Below are 14558 nucleotides of genomic sequence, written 5' to 3' on the forward strand. Positions count from 1 at the left end.
TAAAAGTGAAATTACGATTGCGTACAATTTAAAACCCCTTTATGAGACCAGTGTCATCATTACGATTAAAATTATTCTGTGTGTAAACCAATTTTTATCAAGAAAATCTGCGAGTTATAGTACAATTTTTTCCTTTTAATATGTAAAAATAATATTTACTTGGTAAATCCTTAAAACCTAGAATTAATTAATTTTACAAGATATAGATAAGATAAAATAAACTCTAAATTCGAATTCGTCCTTAACTCTACACTCGAAACAAATGATTGCTTACGCTACACCACATTTATATTATATCTAACACAATAATACACGGCATGTTCTAACAAAACCTCGCTAACAGCATGCAATTCCTGCAATCGGACAGCGCCGCACCGGAGACCAAGACCAACGGCAACGGCACCAAAACACACGTGAAGAGCGCCTCCATCAGCTCCGCCACCGGCCAACCGCCTCTCGCTGATGCCGCGCAGCATAACGCGTCGGCGCGGGATCTCGCCCAGCCTAGGCCCAGGTTCTGAGGCTTTAGCACTTGTTTTATAGGATTTTGATGTTTACGCATGCTCTGCACAGACTAAATAGACGCCGCATTATGAAGCGCTTTCAAAGCGCTAGCTCATGTAATAGTTCAGCTAGTGGACGCGTATATTAATGTCATTCAATCCGCTTTGTTCTTAGGATAAATTGTCTACATGGATCCAGTTGTGGTAAAGCCATACAAAAGTCAGACAATTTCAACAGTGCCTCAATTTTTGTAATTGGGTTGCCCAAGAATTATAGCTGACGCACGAATGGTTTTGGTTTTGCACATTTTTTATTTGATTATTTTGGTTTTTCGATTGGCGAACTTTATTCACGCTTTTGGTTTAGCTGAGTGGCACACATTGATGGTGTTTTTGCTTAGTAGCTTTTCGTTGTTTTTCTTTAGCTCGTTTTATATTTGGTTCTGCACTGGTTTTTAATTTGAGGCAGCTTAGAGTTATTTTGAGCTTTAAAAAGGTAAGTTGATTTATTGGGATAAACTACTAACTGTGTGATGGTTTCTATTATGTTATTTTATATACCTAATTTTTATTTATGTTACTCATATTTTTATTTGTGTATTATATTTACATTCCTATCTTAATTTATTTATGATTTTTCTTTGAATACATCCTACAAAAAAATAAAGCTTTTCAATGGAAGAACCTTTATGTAGCTTACTTTTGCTGGACAGTTTTATTTGACTAGTAAAATAAGAAAAAAAAACTTCCGCTAAAGAGTGGGAGTATTACAATAATCATTTATCAAATGGGCCCCTGGTATTAGGTTCTGCGAAAATGAAGGCTTAGCTCTTAGACGGGCGAGAACTGGCACACGAGTTTAGTAACATTACCGACTTCCCAGATCTCACCACTGCCTGTTGATCACGAGCCAGGAACAGAGTTCCATGACCAATCGCCAACACGTAAGACTTTGTCAGATGATAGTTCAGATGCTATTGTTACTTAAAAAAATTGTCGGCCGGTTATATCGCGGTGGTAAGAACGTCAGATGGTCGCATGAACATGTAAAAAATAAGCGCTTTACCTTTTTAGGGTTCCGTAGCCAAATGGCAAAAAACGGAACCCTTATAGATTCGTCATGTCCGTCTGTCTGTCCGATTCTGTCACAGCCACTTTTTTCCGAAACTATAAGAGCTGTACCGTTTAAACTTAGTAAGTGGATGTATTCTATGAACCGCATTAAGATTTTCACACAAAAATGGAAAAAAAAACAATAAATTTTGGGGGTTCCCCATACTTAGAACTGAAACTCAAAAAATCTTTTTTCATCAAACCCATACGTGTGGGGTATCTATGGATAGGTCTTCAAAAATGATATTGAGGTTTCTAATATAATTTTTTTCTAAAATGAATAGTTTGCGTGAGAGACACTTCCAAAGTGGTAAAATGTGTGTCCCCCCCCCGTAACTTCTAAAATAACAGAATGAAAAATCTAAAAAAAATATATGATATACATTGCCATGTAAACTTCCACCGAAAATTGGTTTGAACGAGATCTAGTAAGTAGTTTTTTTATAATACGTCATGAAATTAAAAAAAATTTTTTTTCTTTATACCCATACGTGTGGGGTATCTATGGATAGGTCTTCAAAAATGATATTAAGAATTCTAATATCATTTTTTTCTAAACTGAATAGTTTGCGCGAGAGAACCTTCCAAAGTGAAAAAAAGTGTGTCCCCCCCCCCTGTAACTTTTAAAATAACAGAATGAAAAATCTAAAAAAAATATATGATATACATTACCATGCAAACTTCCACCGAAAATTGGTTTGAACGAGATCTAGTGAGTAGTTTTTTTTAATACGTCATAAAATTAAAAAAAAATTTTTTTTCATCAAACATATACGTGTGGGGTATCTATGGATAGGTCTTCAAAAATGATATTTAGGTTCCTAATATCATTTTTTCTAAACTGAATATTTTGCGCGAGAGACGCTTCCAAAGTGGTAAAATGTTGAACAAGATCTAGTAAGTAGATTTTTTTTAATACGTCTTAAATTGTACGGAACCCTTCATGCGCGAGTCCGACTCGCACTTGGCCGCTTTTTATGATAGCAGTAACAAATCATGAAACTTTGCATGTAGCATTTCACAGTTGAAACGCCTGGAACGCCATAAACGGATTACGCAATTTACACATTACGCATACTTTGCGGACATAAAGTGGTAAGGTGCGTATTTTTTACATGTTCATATTACAGCGGACGGTCTTTCCACTGCAATACAACTGGCTGACGGTTTTGTTTATTTAAAACAGCATCCAAACTGTCATCTGACAAAGTATCAGCCTGGAGGCGATGACTAACGAAATATGCTCCTGGCCCGCGCTCTACTATTCAACCGATCAATCAAATACCACAATTCAATGAAACTAGCATGCGAGTCCTCGCACTGTCTAAATGAAAATATTACCAGAGAGCAGTTTTGAACGCACGCTCCACGCTAACGGCTGCCATATATTTAACAAAAGTGTGATGGTTGGCGTCAGCGTCGTGCGTTTCGTGGCCGATTCTTTAGGCTTTAATTGATGCAGGCAGTGTGTATTGTTTGTTCGTTTTATTAATGTGATGCGTGTGTTTCCAGCCTGAACACGCAGTTGAGCACGACGGCCAGCACGGGCGCGGCGGCGACGCGGCGCGACTTCCCCAACCAGCTCGTGTTCCCGCGCAACGTGCCCTCGAGGTCCACCTTCCATTCGGGTATGGCGTCTTTCGAAAAAAAACCATTCTACTCAGCTAGCAAATATCTATATTCTCAGTCTCAAAAATAATGTAGGTACTATTTGGATATAGGGGAAATTATTGTACTTATGGACGATTTGTTTGTTATCATAAAATATATATTTTACAAGCTTTTATTCAACATGCAATGTACCTATGTACGGGTCAAATATTGCAAGTTAAAATTGACCCACTTCCCGGTTTCCAATCAAGCAAAAAAATTGCATACATATGTAAGTCGGGTGACAATGCAATATTATGGTATCATCGAGCTGATCTGATGATGCAGACAGGAGGTGGTCGTAGGAACTCTGTGATAAAACAACGCAACCTTATTGTGTTTGGGGTTTTTAGAATTGTCTCGATGAGTATTAGTTGTCTGTGGAAAGAAAAGTACAGTCAGTGATAATAGCTTGTACCAAAAATTACATTTTTGCCAAAATCATATTTATAATTTTAAATTGAATTTTAATGTTTTAATTAGCTATGTAAGCTAAGACCTACCTACCTACCGACCTACTGATATCCATAGCTACATATTTATAATATTCTCCTGAGACTCTACATATAATCTATTGTGAACTAAGAGTTTCAAATTCAAAAACAAAAGTGCTTCTGGGTTTCAGAAGAATATTCCGAGTTTAACTAACCATATGTCATATGTCCCGCAGGCCAGACGCGGTCGCGCGGCGCGTCGGCGGGCGGCGCGTACGGCGACGGCGGCTCGCCGCACCAGGCGCGCCCCTCCTTCTTCTCCAAGCTCTCCTCCCGGTTCTCCAAGCGGTACGTAGCGGTACACCCACACCACACCACACGACCTGACTGTTGCTGAACCTTATACTGAGGGAATAAGGTCGACGGTCGGTTCAGAGTCACAACAACTCGCCGCCAAAAAGCCACTTGCAATCAAAGTTACGCTCTAACATGAACATTTAAGACGCATGTACGAGTATATTGTTTGTTATTTAGGTTTTGTTGCTAAATTTGTCATACATAGAGCGAGTAGAAGTTTTGCATGTAAAACTTCTACTATTGCTCTATTTTATTTTTCGACTCGTCGACTGTAATGGTTGAATTAACATTTCGTTGCTGTAGTCAGCTATAAAAAATTTGACCGTGAAAAATTTTAATCATGTGCCGGCGCGCTCCCATTGACAAGACATAAACGGGCAACTATTTCATGAGCATATTCATTGAACGTGCGTTTATGTCTTTTAGACTACATTTTTGTCTACTGATATACTTATCAATTTTCATTCATTATTTAAATTTTACAGTAGAAAAAGTATTATATACAATAGTGATACTCAGCAAGCTTCGTTGCCTAAACACGGTACTCGATTGAAAAGATCTCTATTATATCACGATTGTATAAAATACCACCACCATTTCCAACAACGAAAATTAATACCAGACATAAGTATACGTTATTTCAATGTTCATGTGAAATTCAATGTTAATGCACGCCGTTTTCAAATGAGAACTTAACTTCGATTGTATGACGACGGCTACATTCTTGTGACTTTTAACACTGTTCACCCACACCATTCCTAGACTTTATTGCAACCCAATAAGGTCTACCGATGGTTAACTAACATTGATGTTAATACACGTGCATCACCCACTCGACTAACCGTTCCTAACCCTTATTGGAACCGAATAAGGTATAAATTGATACACTTGATAGTTTTCACGCTGTCGCTTTAAGTGGCGGTTGTGGTTTAATGATTCTAATTATGTTGTTGGCAAGGCGTTAATTCATTAAAGTAGAGAAAAATATACTTTCAACTCGCAAATATTACTTAATCATTTCGCATAAGTCCTTTTATGGAGTTGGATCAAGCTAATTCTGCATAAACTTTTCAGTAGTAGACTGTGGAAGTGACACCATAACCATCAAATTCCTACTTAAAAATTACGATTATAGTGGCCTGACTACACTTTATGCAGGTCTAACAGTCGAACTCTGGCTCTTTACTAATTTTGAAGTTTACTTTTATAGTTTTTGCCACCGCCTTGCCAAAAACCCCTTGTGAACTAATCAAAATATAAACATCACTACAGCTCCATTCTAAACAACTAACATGTAACTAACTATACGTTGTATAATTTATGCGTTTGTCTATTATTTATTATATTACATACGCTACGATGCTTCACGCTCACTTTTATAGTAGACTTATATTATCACTTGTATTCTATGCGAGACTTATGTGTTTCTTTATAATAACATTGAGTAATTTGCATTACTTGATATTTCATATCAAAATGAATAATTAATAAAGCTGTAAGATTTTGAACAAAAAACATTGCCACAATGACAAGTGCTGTTAAGCTGGTATGATATTAAATAAAATATTGTTGTTTTGGACGTCTATTATTTTAGTATCTTTGTTGTTTTTTATCTGGCCTTATGATTAAAATTCACTATCAAAATATTCTGTCATTTTATAAGGAAACACGTAAGTCTTATATAATGAACAAGGTAGATCCACTGCCACGCATCAATGTTTGCTCGGCACCGCTTTCCACGCACACCATGTTTCACCATCACTATCACCATGCATATAGAGTAGACTTGTCTAAGATAGTAACATTGGCGCCCAACTTGGGGCCTAAATGAAATTTTAAAAGGGTTGTGGAAAAGACGTACAGGAGTGCTTTATTGAGCCCTGTTTGAGTGTACCCTGTATGCCTTCTGTATCTACTGCAGCGGCCGCGACATCTCAAAAGGGCTCCCTTCACGAAGTTTATGTAAATAAAATGTTAACACCATTTTTCTAAAACACTTTCTAACTTGTCACTTGATTAACATTCGTATTGTCTAGTAATTGTGGCTCATTTTTGTGTTTTTTATACTTTCACTTGTATTTATTTGGTGCTCAATTGTCTCCCTCGAAAGAATCCGAGCTCCGGTTTTATTTATGTTTTTATTTTTATTGTTGTGTTTGGTCTCGCGTCAAATACAGGGGATGCACGATGCTCAAACCTCCTATCTCCCTTTCTCTCAGTAGAACGTACGCACATTCGATTTTATGTACATAATGCCGTACCTTGGAGTTAGCGCGCAAAATTACTCCCGTTCGAGTCCTTGTTATGTGACCGACTTCTTGCCGACCGTCTTAGTGCATTAGTTGTCAAAGCATGTTGTATTCCCCTTTTTTTCTATTGAACGAAATGCTATTTTATTTTTAATTTCGCTACTTGAAAGTGTGCTACGAGCAGAGCTGTACTGCCAAGCTTTGAGTGTTGTCCGTAGATCGTAGTGCTTAAAATTAGTGACGCGAAACATCGAGTACGAAGTAAGTATATGTCCGATTCCCGAGAGGTGTACGAAAACGTTTATTTTATTAAAGTTGCCCTTTGTGCATCCCCCGTGTTTTGCGATTATTTTTACCTAACCGTACGCTTCTACTAACGAATGTCGACGGTCGCGATTATACCAATTTTTTCTTAGTACCGATTCGCTTCTAGTCTTATCCACAACCCTTTTAACTTTAGTGTTGCGACGGACGTGTTTTTTTTATTGATTTTTTTTAAACGAAGGGAGTTAGTGAGTGTAGAAGTATTGTGCATCTTTCGCGCGTTCCGCCATTTTATTGGCTTTATAACAAGTGCCTTATCAAGAGTAAAAAAGTGAGCCGGAGACAGAAGAGGGGGCGATTCGGGCCGTGATTGGTCGATTCGCTCACCCGTTCCGTTGTACGCAGGTTGAATCAGAACCCGTAAGCGCTGCGCAGCGACCACATGAAGACTTATGGAGAATTATTTTAAAAAATATAGAAAATGTATGGAAAACTCCTGCCAAGTGTGAAGCAGTTGGTAGGGCGTTTTGAAATATCCTTACAGAATAGCCGAAGATGCGAATTTGGAGTTTAAAGTCTCGAGATTTGGTCCTCATTTACCGTCCATATTTATAAAAGGTCCGTAAGTTCTATTGATCTTTGTCATTCGCAAGAGACTAACTTCGCATCTAAAACTACCCTGTAAGGGATTTTTTCTAGGTTGTTGAAACGTTTTCATTGTATTATAACTAATATAAGCGGTCCACTTTAGTTGACATTACGTTCGAGTTCGATTTATATTTAACATAAATAAGAGAACATTAATCGCGACGACATTTCTTTCTACATGTTATTTTATAGAAATTAATGAAACTATACTCGCTGAAAAATATATTTTTACACCACAGTGTAAGTTTTTTATAGAAAATTTCAAAAGTACAGAAGGAATTAGGTATAAGGTATTTGCTTTGATTGCTTTCGTGAAATGGCATGTAGAGAAAAACCTAGTCCCGTCGCGCCGCATTTCATCCTAGCTGTAAGTGCATTGAGTTCTTATTCGGAACGAATTTTCTACATTCCAGGGCTCTATATTTGTTTAAGTTCACAAAACAGCACAAACCTTTACCTATTGATATTTCCTCGTTGACGTTTTGGACTCTGCCTAAATTGTTAAAAAAATTCGACGACTGAAAATAAATATTTTGTATATTTGTATTATTATACACGCTATATTTAGATTTTTCAGTAAATTTTCTCTCGCTGTTGGACTTCGGATGTGGACCATTTTGAAAGGATATTTAATACTTACTATAGTTACTATAATATAATATATTTCCATCGTGTTCTACCCACTTGTTATTCTTATTCGTATTTTCCTATAATGTTTGAAATGGTCCACAAATGCAATTACTATACGTGTGAAGATAGATAGTCGATAATTCCGCAATCATTATTTTTAATACTACGAATACGGTGCCTTAGGATAATTTCGAACAATCTTAATAGTGTTGATTTTCTTTTGTAATAGTAATTAACCCATTAGAGTAAGTAACCCACGTACATGTAATCGGGATCTTTATCAGATCTCTGATATGAGGACTATGTGAAACGTAATAAAATCAGACCCAGAGCAATGTTAGTCTTGTAGACTACAGTTTTCGGAATTATCCCAAAGCACTTTTAGAGGATTTATCATTCTGTGATTACGTTATTCTCAACTTGTATCTAAACAGAAATTATTTAGATTCTTTGAATCAGTTAAAAGAACTGACATATTTGAAACATGTAAGTCTTTAGAGGAATTTCGACTTATCTGTCACAACGTGTAACTACTATTTATAAGGAGTGAGTGAGATATATCAGTATATAATGATAATTGTTTAGATTGTAAGCGGCAGATCCTAATAGCTTTGGTACAAATACTCAGTAGATGTTACCACATAGAAAACACTGGAATACAACGCCAATATACCCCACATCCCCATATATAGGTGTGTAGAACATAGAATATTGTGTCAAATAGGCCAAAACCATTTATAGGAGCAATATGATTCTACTGTTATGAGAGGCTAGTGACGAACCGATCTCTGCGATCTCTCTCAAATGTTAGATCCCAATATATTACTCTCATGTGTCATATCGTCGCTATACTTACTCAAACTCGTATCTGATATACGTATCTAATATACAGATATGAGGTTGAGTAATTATAGTGACGATATCAATGTTGAAAATATATTATACCTAGACTGATGTATGATGTGACTAAAAGTTAGCTTGTTTCGTAATTATTTATGGGCATTTTCCGATAAAAATGTACCATTAACTTTTCTTCGAAAAACCATCAACCTTTGAGTTATTTCTACTCCGAATCACGAAAAGGAAAAAAGTGTCCGAAAAAACATTTTGGGTGACTGATATCCAAAATTTGTATGAAAAATTGGGAATACTTTTTTCTTTGTTTTGATAAATAGTCCTTGTGATTCTGAGTCGAAATAACCCAAGAGTTTAAAGAAAAAAAAGTAAATGGTACACTTTTTTCCCAAACATAGGAAAAAGTGTATTTCATAAAATGACATTCAATTGCTAAATAGTTTTTTCATTGAAAGTGAAGTTAACTATTTACAAAAAAATGGCGCCAAAACTGAACAGTTTTTTCGTTTTGCTCGCAAAATTAAAAACTGGTATGAATTTATGGAGTTGCCTTAAGAAATAGATTTTCAAGTAATACCCGTTGTTTTTAATTGGACATTAACATGAATGGTGATGGTTAGTATCATTTTGCCACAACTCAAAGATCAAGCGCTTCTTTCTTATAGCAGGAAGATGTCAACAATAATTCTGAAACGTCGTCTTGACAATATAATCGTCTATCACTATTATATTTGAGGTCATACAAATGTATTTCCTAGTGTCAGTACTTCTGCCCGTCTAAAAAAGATATAATATATTATAAATGACATATTATGTTAGCGGCCTATTCCACTCCACTGTTTTCCATAATTATAAAGTCTTTAGGGTTCCGTACTTTGTGTTATTGCGTAGCATTAAAATCGTTGTACATATTTGTACATTTGACATTTTTGAGTGTTTAAGTGTGAACAAAAACATCTAACTAGGTTTGTGAAATAGATACGTATATGTGTTCTTGACTCTTTATATAATACATAGTGCTATATGTATACTCCATTTGTTGAAATATACGTAATATTATTTTGTGCAAATTTATTTATTTAAATCTATTTACCATGTTTATATTTTATTTCACAAATCATCAATATTTTTCCAGTCACCGTTGTGACTTAAATCAGAAGTTTAGATAATGTTTATCAAAATTATATTAATATAAATGTGCAATCTTTTCTTGCTTTTTGTGTAGAGTACTTCGGGTACATATAAGTAACTGAAATGCCATAAATTAAGTACCTAATAATTACTATAAAGGTAGCTTTAGACAATTAAATCCATTGTTTATAATTAAGGATATCCTTTTGCCATTAAATTAATGGCCGTTTTTTAATATGCACAACAATAATAAACAGACATAGAAGTTTTTGTGGCAAAATAAAGTGATTGACAAAATCAAATAAAATTATAGATATTTTTAACATTGTATAAAAATATAACTACCGCGAAATACACAATACGTTCGATATTATCTTTGATACACCCATTGTAAGTTTCTTAATTTTTGACACTGTATTCTACAGTTTACGTTTTATTTTTAAATACTTAATAATATGTAATATAGAAATGATGGTCGGATTTGTAACTGATTTGCATTCTTGAAATCCCGGTAAATTACAGCAAGTAGAATTTACATCTTTTAATTATTAATATATGACTGACTTATTATTTATTATACTTATTATTTGTCGATGTTTCATTTTCTCAAGCACTCGTTTTTGCCACAAAAACTTCTATGTCTGATAATAAATTTTTATATCAGGCGTTTGCGCATATCATTCGTTCAGTAATCATTTTGTCTCTCATATGTATCCGATGTATTTTACTTGTATGACTTATACTTGAATCCTATTCATATATATGTTCTTGTGTAACACACGTGTATAAATCCCGTATTGATGGCAAAACTTAGGTGCTGAATATTTGTGTAAATGTGTTTGGTTCACTTGAATTCAATTGGGACGTCATTTGAAATGTACCAAAATGTACATTAAGAAATTACACGAATTAAACTTTAGAGGAAATTGCCGTTTTATGTAAGAGTCATTGCACAGATGCAGTACATAGTTAATTTTACGACAGTTAATAGCATTTTTCATCGAGTCTTTTACTGAATTTTACAAAATATATTTAAATGACTGGTGATGATAATGGAAACTCTTTTAGTTGATCTATTATTGCGGCGTACTAACTTAGTAACGAAATGTAAAGTGATTTAAAGAAAGTATTTTTATGATGTAAATATTTTTGGTTGCGGTACAGTCGCTATCAAATATATCGGAGCGGCCGAGGTGCTAAAAAATATCTGAACACGTTAACACCTTGGCAATAGAGGCGTGCTCAGATATTTGTGAGCGCGTTGGCCGCTTCGATATATCTGATGGCGACTGTACAAGAGGTGACCCAACTAATAGCAAAAAACGGTAATATCCTTATGAACAGAAAGCGACAAGGTTACTTTACTTAGTAATATATTTATATAAAACCTGGAAGACCCACGCACACAAACAGTGCATTATAATTTCTTTGAGCATTTTTTCTACTCAAAATAAAGCAATCTGTTATTATTGTGAAGGCTAAATGCAATAAATTCTAAAGTAGTCTAAGTTTAGTTATAATATAGTAATTTTATATTTTGAGATTTTTTTCATCCCTTGGCGTTTTCGTTTGACATTGTATTTGCTTTGCATCGCATTTTTAGTTTAATTTCATTGATTATAAGCTATAGTTTGAAACTTTTTATACGTGTAGTGTAAAGTTAAAAAATACGAATTGTGATTTTTCGAAAAGTTACGCAGTTTAGAAAATAAATGATCAGTATTTGCCATTCTATACTAAAACGCAGTTAACTTATAAACTCTTCAAAACTTTTGAGAAAATTTTAACTATTACACGTATAAATTTTAAACACATTTCTTGACATTCTTATTAAAATAATTCATTGTAATTACTTCAAATGTTTATCATATTCGTATTCGGCCATCGCATCGTTGCATTTACATGTTTCATTGATGTTTATGACTTGTAAGAAAATGCCAAAATTGAATAATTATAGTATTTTTAAATTGGCGCAAAGTCTATAACCAAATTGTCGAAATCATGTTTAGTGATACCGGATGTGTTGCTTCTCTGAATAATCAGGTTTTTCAATAACATTCACTTGTGTTTTATTTATTGCCTTAAAGGCCGTAACTCGGTCATATTTGGCTTACATTTGTTTCCCAAGTAAGGAAAGGTGGAGCAAGTGAAACCCTTGTAATAACTAAATTAATTGATAATATTAAAAAAAACTGCAAAAAATAAATTAACTTAATACTTCCGTAAAAGGACTTTCCTCATACGGTTTCTCTTGCCCTGAGCAAAATATACTACCTAGGTTTCTTTTACCCCACCTGACCTTATAGAAAATCAAGACACAATATTTGTACATATATGGTCAAATATTTTAGGGCTAAAAATCTGGACTTTACCTATTGATATTTATACCATAAAAAGGTAAGAACGTGAGAAAGAATTCGTGGTATTTCTGCAGGAACTAACTCTCCATAATTAATTTTAAAAAAAACACGTCACTGAGCGATCATAGACAAATGCTATTTGGTACCAAATAGAAGACTTTAAGCAGTCACTTTATAAGTAAAATTTGGTTTGCTGGTGTAGCAATTAAGTAATTTTTCCAATAATTCTTATTTCACAATTATTATTTGTCAGTGAATTCAGTATTACAGAAATATATGAGATTAAACTGTCAGTAAAACAAATAAATTGTGAAGTAACATTTCGAAAAATATACGACAGATTGCAGTAGGTAGATTTCTCCAAGCACTAATGTAGTCAGTTAAGCTAGGGCCACGAAAAACGCAAAGAACGCTCGACATTCCGCTTCGCGCATTTTTTTCGTGGCTCTTCGTTTAGGTATTTTAGCCTGAAACTAGAGCCTTTTTTAAGCACAATTGTAGACGTAGGTATATTTATTTAACAGCCTCTCCGTGTTGGGGGAGTCGACGACTCGCCAGAAACCGCGCATATTTTCCTCGCTGGACATTCAGCGGAGGTAGGCGCGCTCGGATTTATCTTGGTCGAGGAGTGGCGTGCTGTGGTCTTATTAATTTATTATTGTACTCAGTAACCCTTTGATTTGACTTTTAAACTTATGCCTTGCCGACGAAATGCAAGCTCCGAGCGTTCAAGCTCGACGGTGACGTCACCCGCCGTACTTTGATAAAACAAATTAATGGCGGCCGGCGTCAGCGTCGAGCGTGCTCGGTTTCCGTGGCCTTCGGGTGAAGCGTATAAATGATGTGCTACTTAGGCCACAAAAATAGCGCCAAAGCAATATGATGTGGGCACGGGGTTTTATCGTATAGTAACAACGTCGTATACTATGAACGTAGATTACTTTGAGAACATTGTAAACCACAACCATTACCACTATAATATTATGTATTTTAAGAAGAATAATTTAATCGGATTTAAATATATGAGTAGGCCACAGCACGTCTATTAGACCAAGTTTTTCTTAAGTTTTTTTAAAGTTTTGTGTGAGAATATGTTTTCCAACCGATTTTATGTTTAGGTTCAATATTTGACTAAAATTTAACTTGACTTTGACTTTGTATGGCATTGTTTTTTGGGGGGTGCATTTTCTTTTAAAACAGGAGTTGTTTCAACCTTTATTTTATTTTTTAATTCTTATTATACTATTATGTTTTATAGATAACTTTCTACAATTTGGTATATTGTACTGTAATGTGATGGGACAAGTAAAAATAAGGCATAAAATTGGATGGATTACATTGTGATTAACAGAGATAACAGTTTTGCTTTATTCCAAATTTTCCCGAGCCGTAACATCCTCAGTTTTACTAATCTCATTTTTTGCGTTTGTTTTTTTATTTTATTTTGAGGAAGTGAAAAATCTGAATCGTGGTACCTTATCTCTCTTCGTCCAAGTGAGATCTCAGCATGTACTTAGTGCATTTTGAATTTTAGCGAACTGCAAGGTAAGTTTGCCTTAGGCATGACTTGATAGGTTTTATTAGAAAGCCAAATTTGTGTTTGTGTGCTACTGCGTGCTTTTTACGAATTTATTTGTGCACCCTTTTTTTGTTTCGGATTTTTGTATTCAGCTGAAAAGAAATTAATATGTAATTTATTACAATATATTGGCTTTTATATAATGAAAACCGCGAGTTTAGGTTACTAATATTGTATTTACGAGAACAATCTTTATAATGTAGTAAATGTTAAAATATGTGTTTTAATGTTCGACCTTAACTTACGGTTTTTTATAATACAAAATTTTGATGATCAGGTTTATTGCAAATTATGAAAATATGACTTTTTAAACAAAAAAATGTAAAAAAAATGAGATCAGCTCGATACAAATGCCAGAAGGCACTTGTGGCGCCCTCTGGTTAGTTGATGTGTCTGTTTTATTTTAGGCCGTTGGATGCAACCACCCCGAAGCATGCCGTAGGCGCTAGTCCACAAACCTTGCTTGGGTAATTATCATTTTAATTTCCTTTTCCGTTTTTAAAACTAGTATATTGGCCGACCAATTGAGGGAGCTGTTGAGAATACAGTTGATATCCAACCCTTTTACTACCATGATAAAATTCAGAGGTAAATAAAATGTTTTGGTATATCCTATATATTCTCAAGTACTTAGATCGATTGACCAAAGTTGAATTTATTGAACTATAAAAAAGACATATATACCAGTGTGTGAGTGGCGTCCTATCGATTTCACGCACACACTTGATATTTCCTGAGAGTTAGATGTCAACTTTGGAGAATCGAGCGGACAACGTTTTGGTCAC

General features: G+C 34.8%; 1 protein-coding gene across 1 annotated transcript in view; it reads left to right on the forward strand.

The window, feature by feature from the left end:
- The window catches only part of LOC133531219 (serine/threonine-protein kinase MARK2-like), a 124942-nt gene that overhangs the window by 103998 nt on the left and 6386 nt on the right, over positions 1-14558 (forward strand). The window contains exons 15-19 of the mRNA XM_061869359.1: positions 929-931; positions 3129-3244; positions 3937-4048; positions 12719-12790; positions 14181-14240. Of these exons, the coding sequence (XP_061725343.1) occupies positions 929-931; positions 3129-3244; positions 3937-4048; positions 12719-12790; positions 14181-14240 (363 nt within the window). The remainder of the gene's footprint in view (positions 1-928; positions 932-3128; positions 3245-3936; positions 4049-12718; positions 12791-14180; positions 14241-14558) is intronic.

Source organism: Cydia pomonella, chromosome 24 (assembly GCF_033807575.1).
Source record: "Cydia pomonella isolate Wapato2018A chromosome 24, ilCydPomo1, whole genome shotgun sequence".
Lineage (NCBI taxonomy): Eukaryota > Metazoa > Arthropoda > Insecta > Lepidoptera > Tortricidae > Cydia > Cydia pomonella.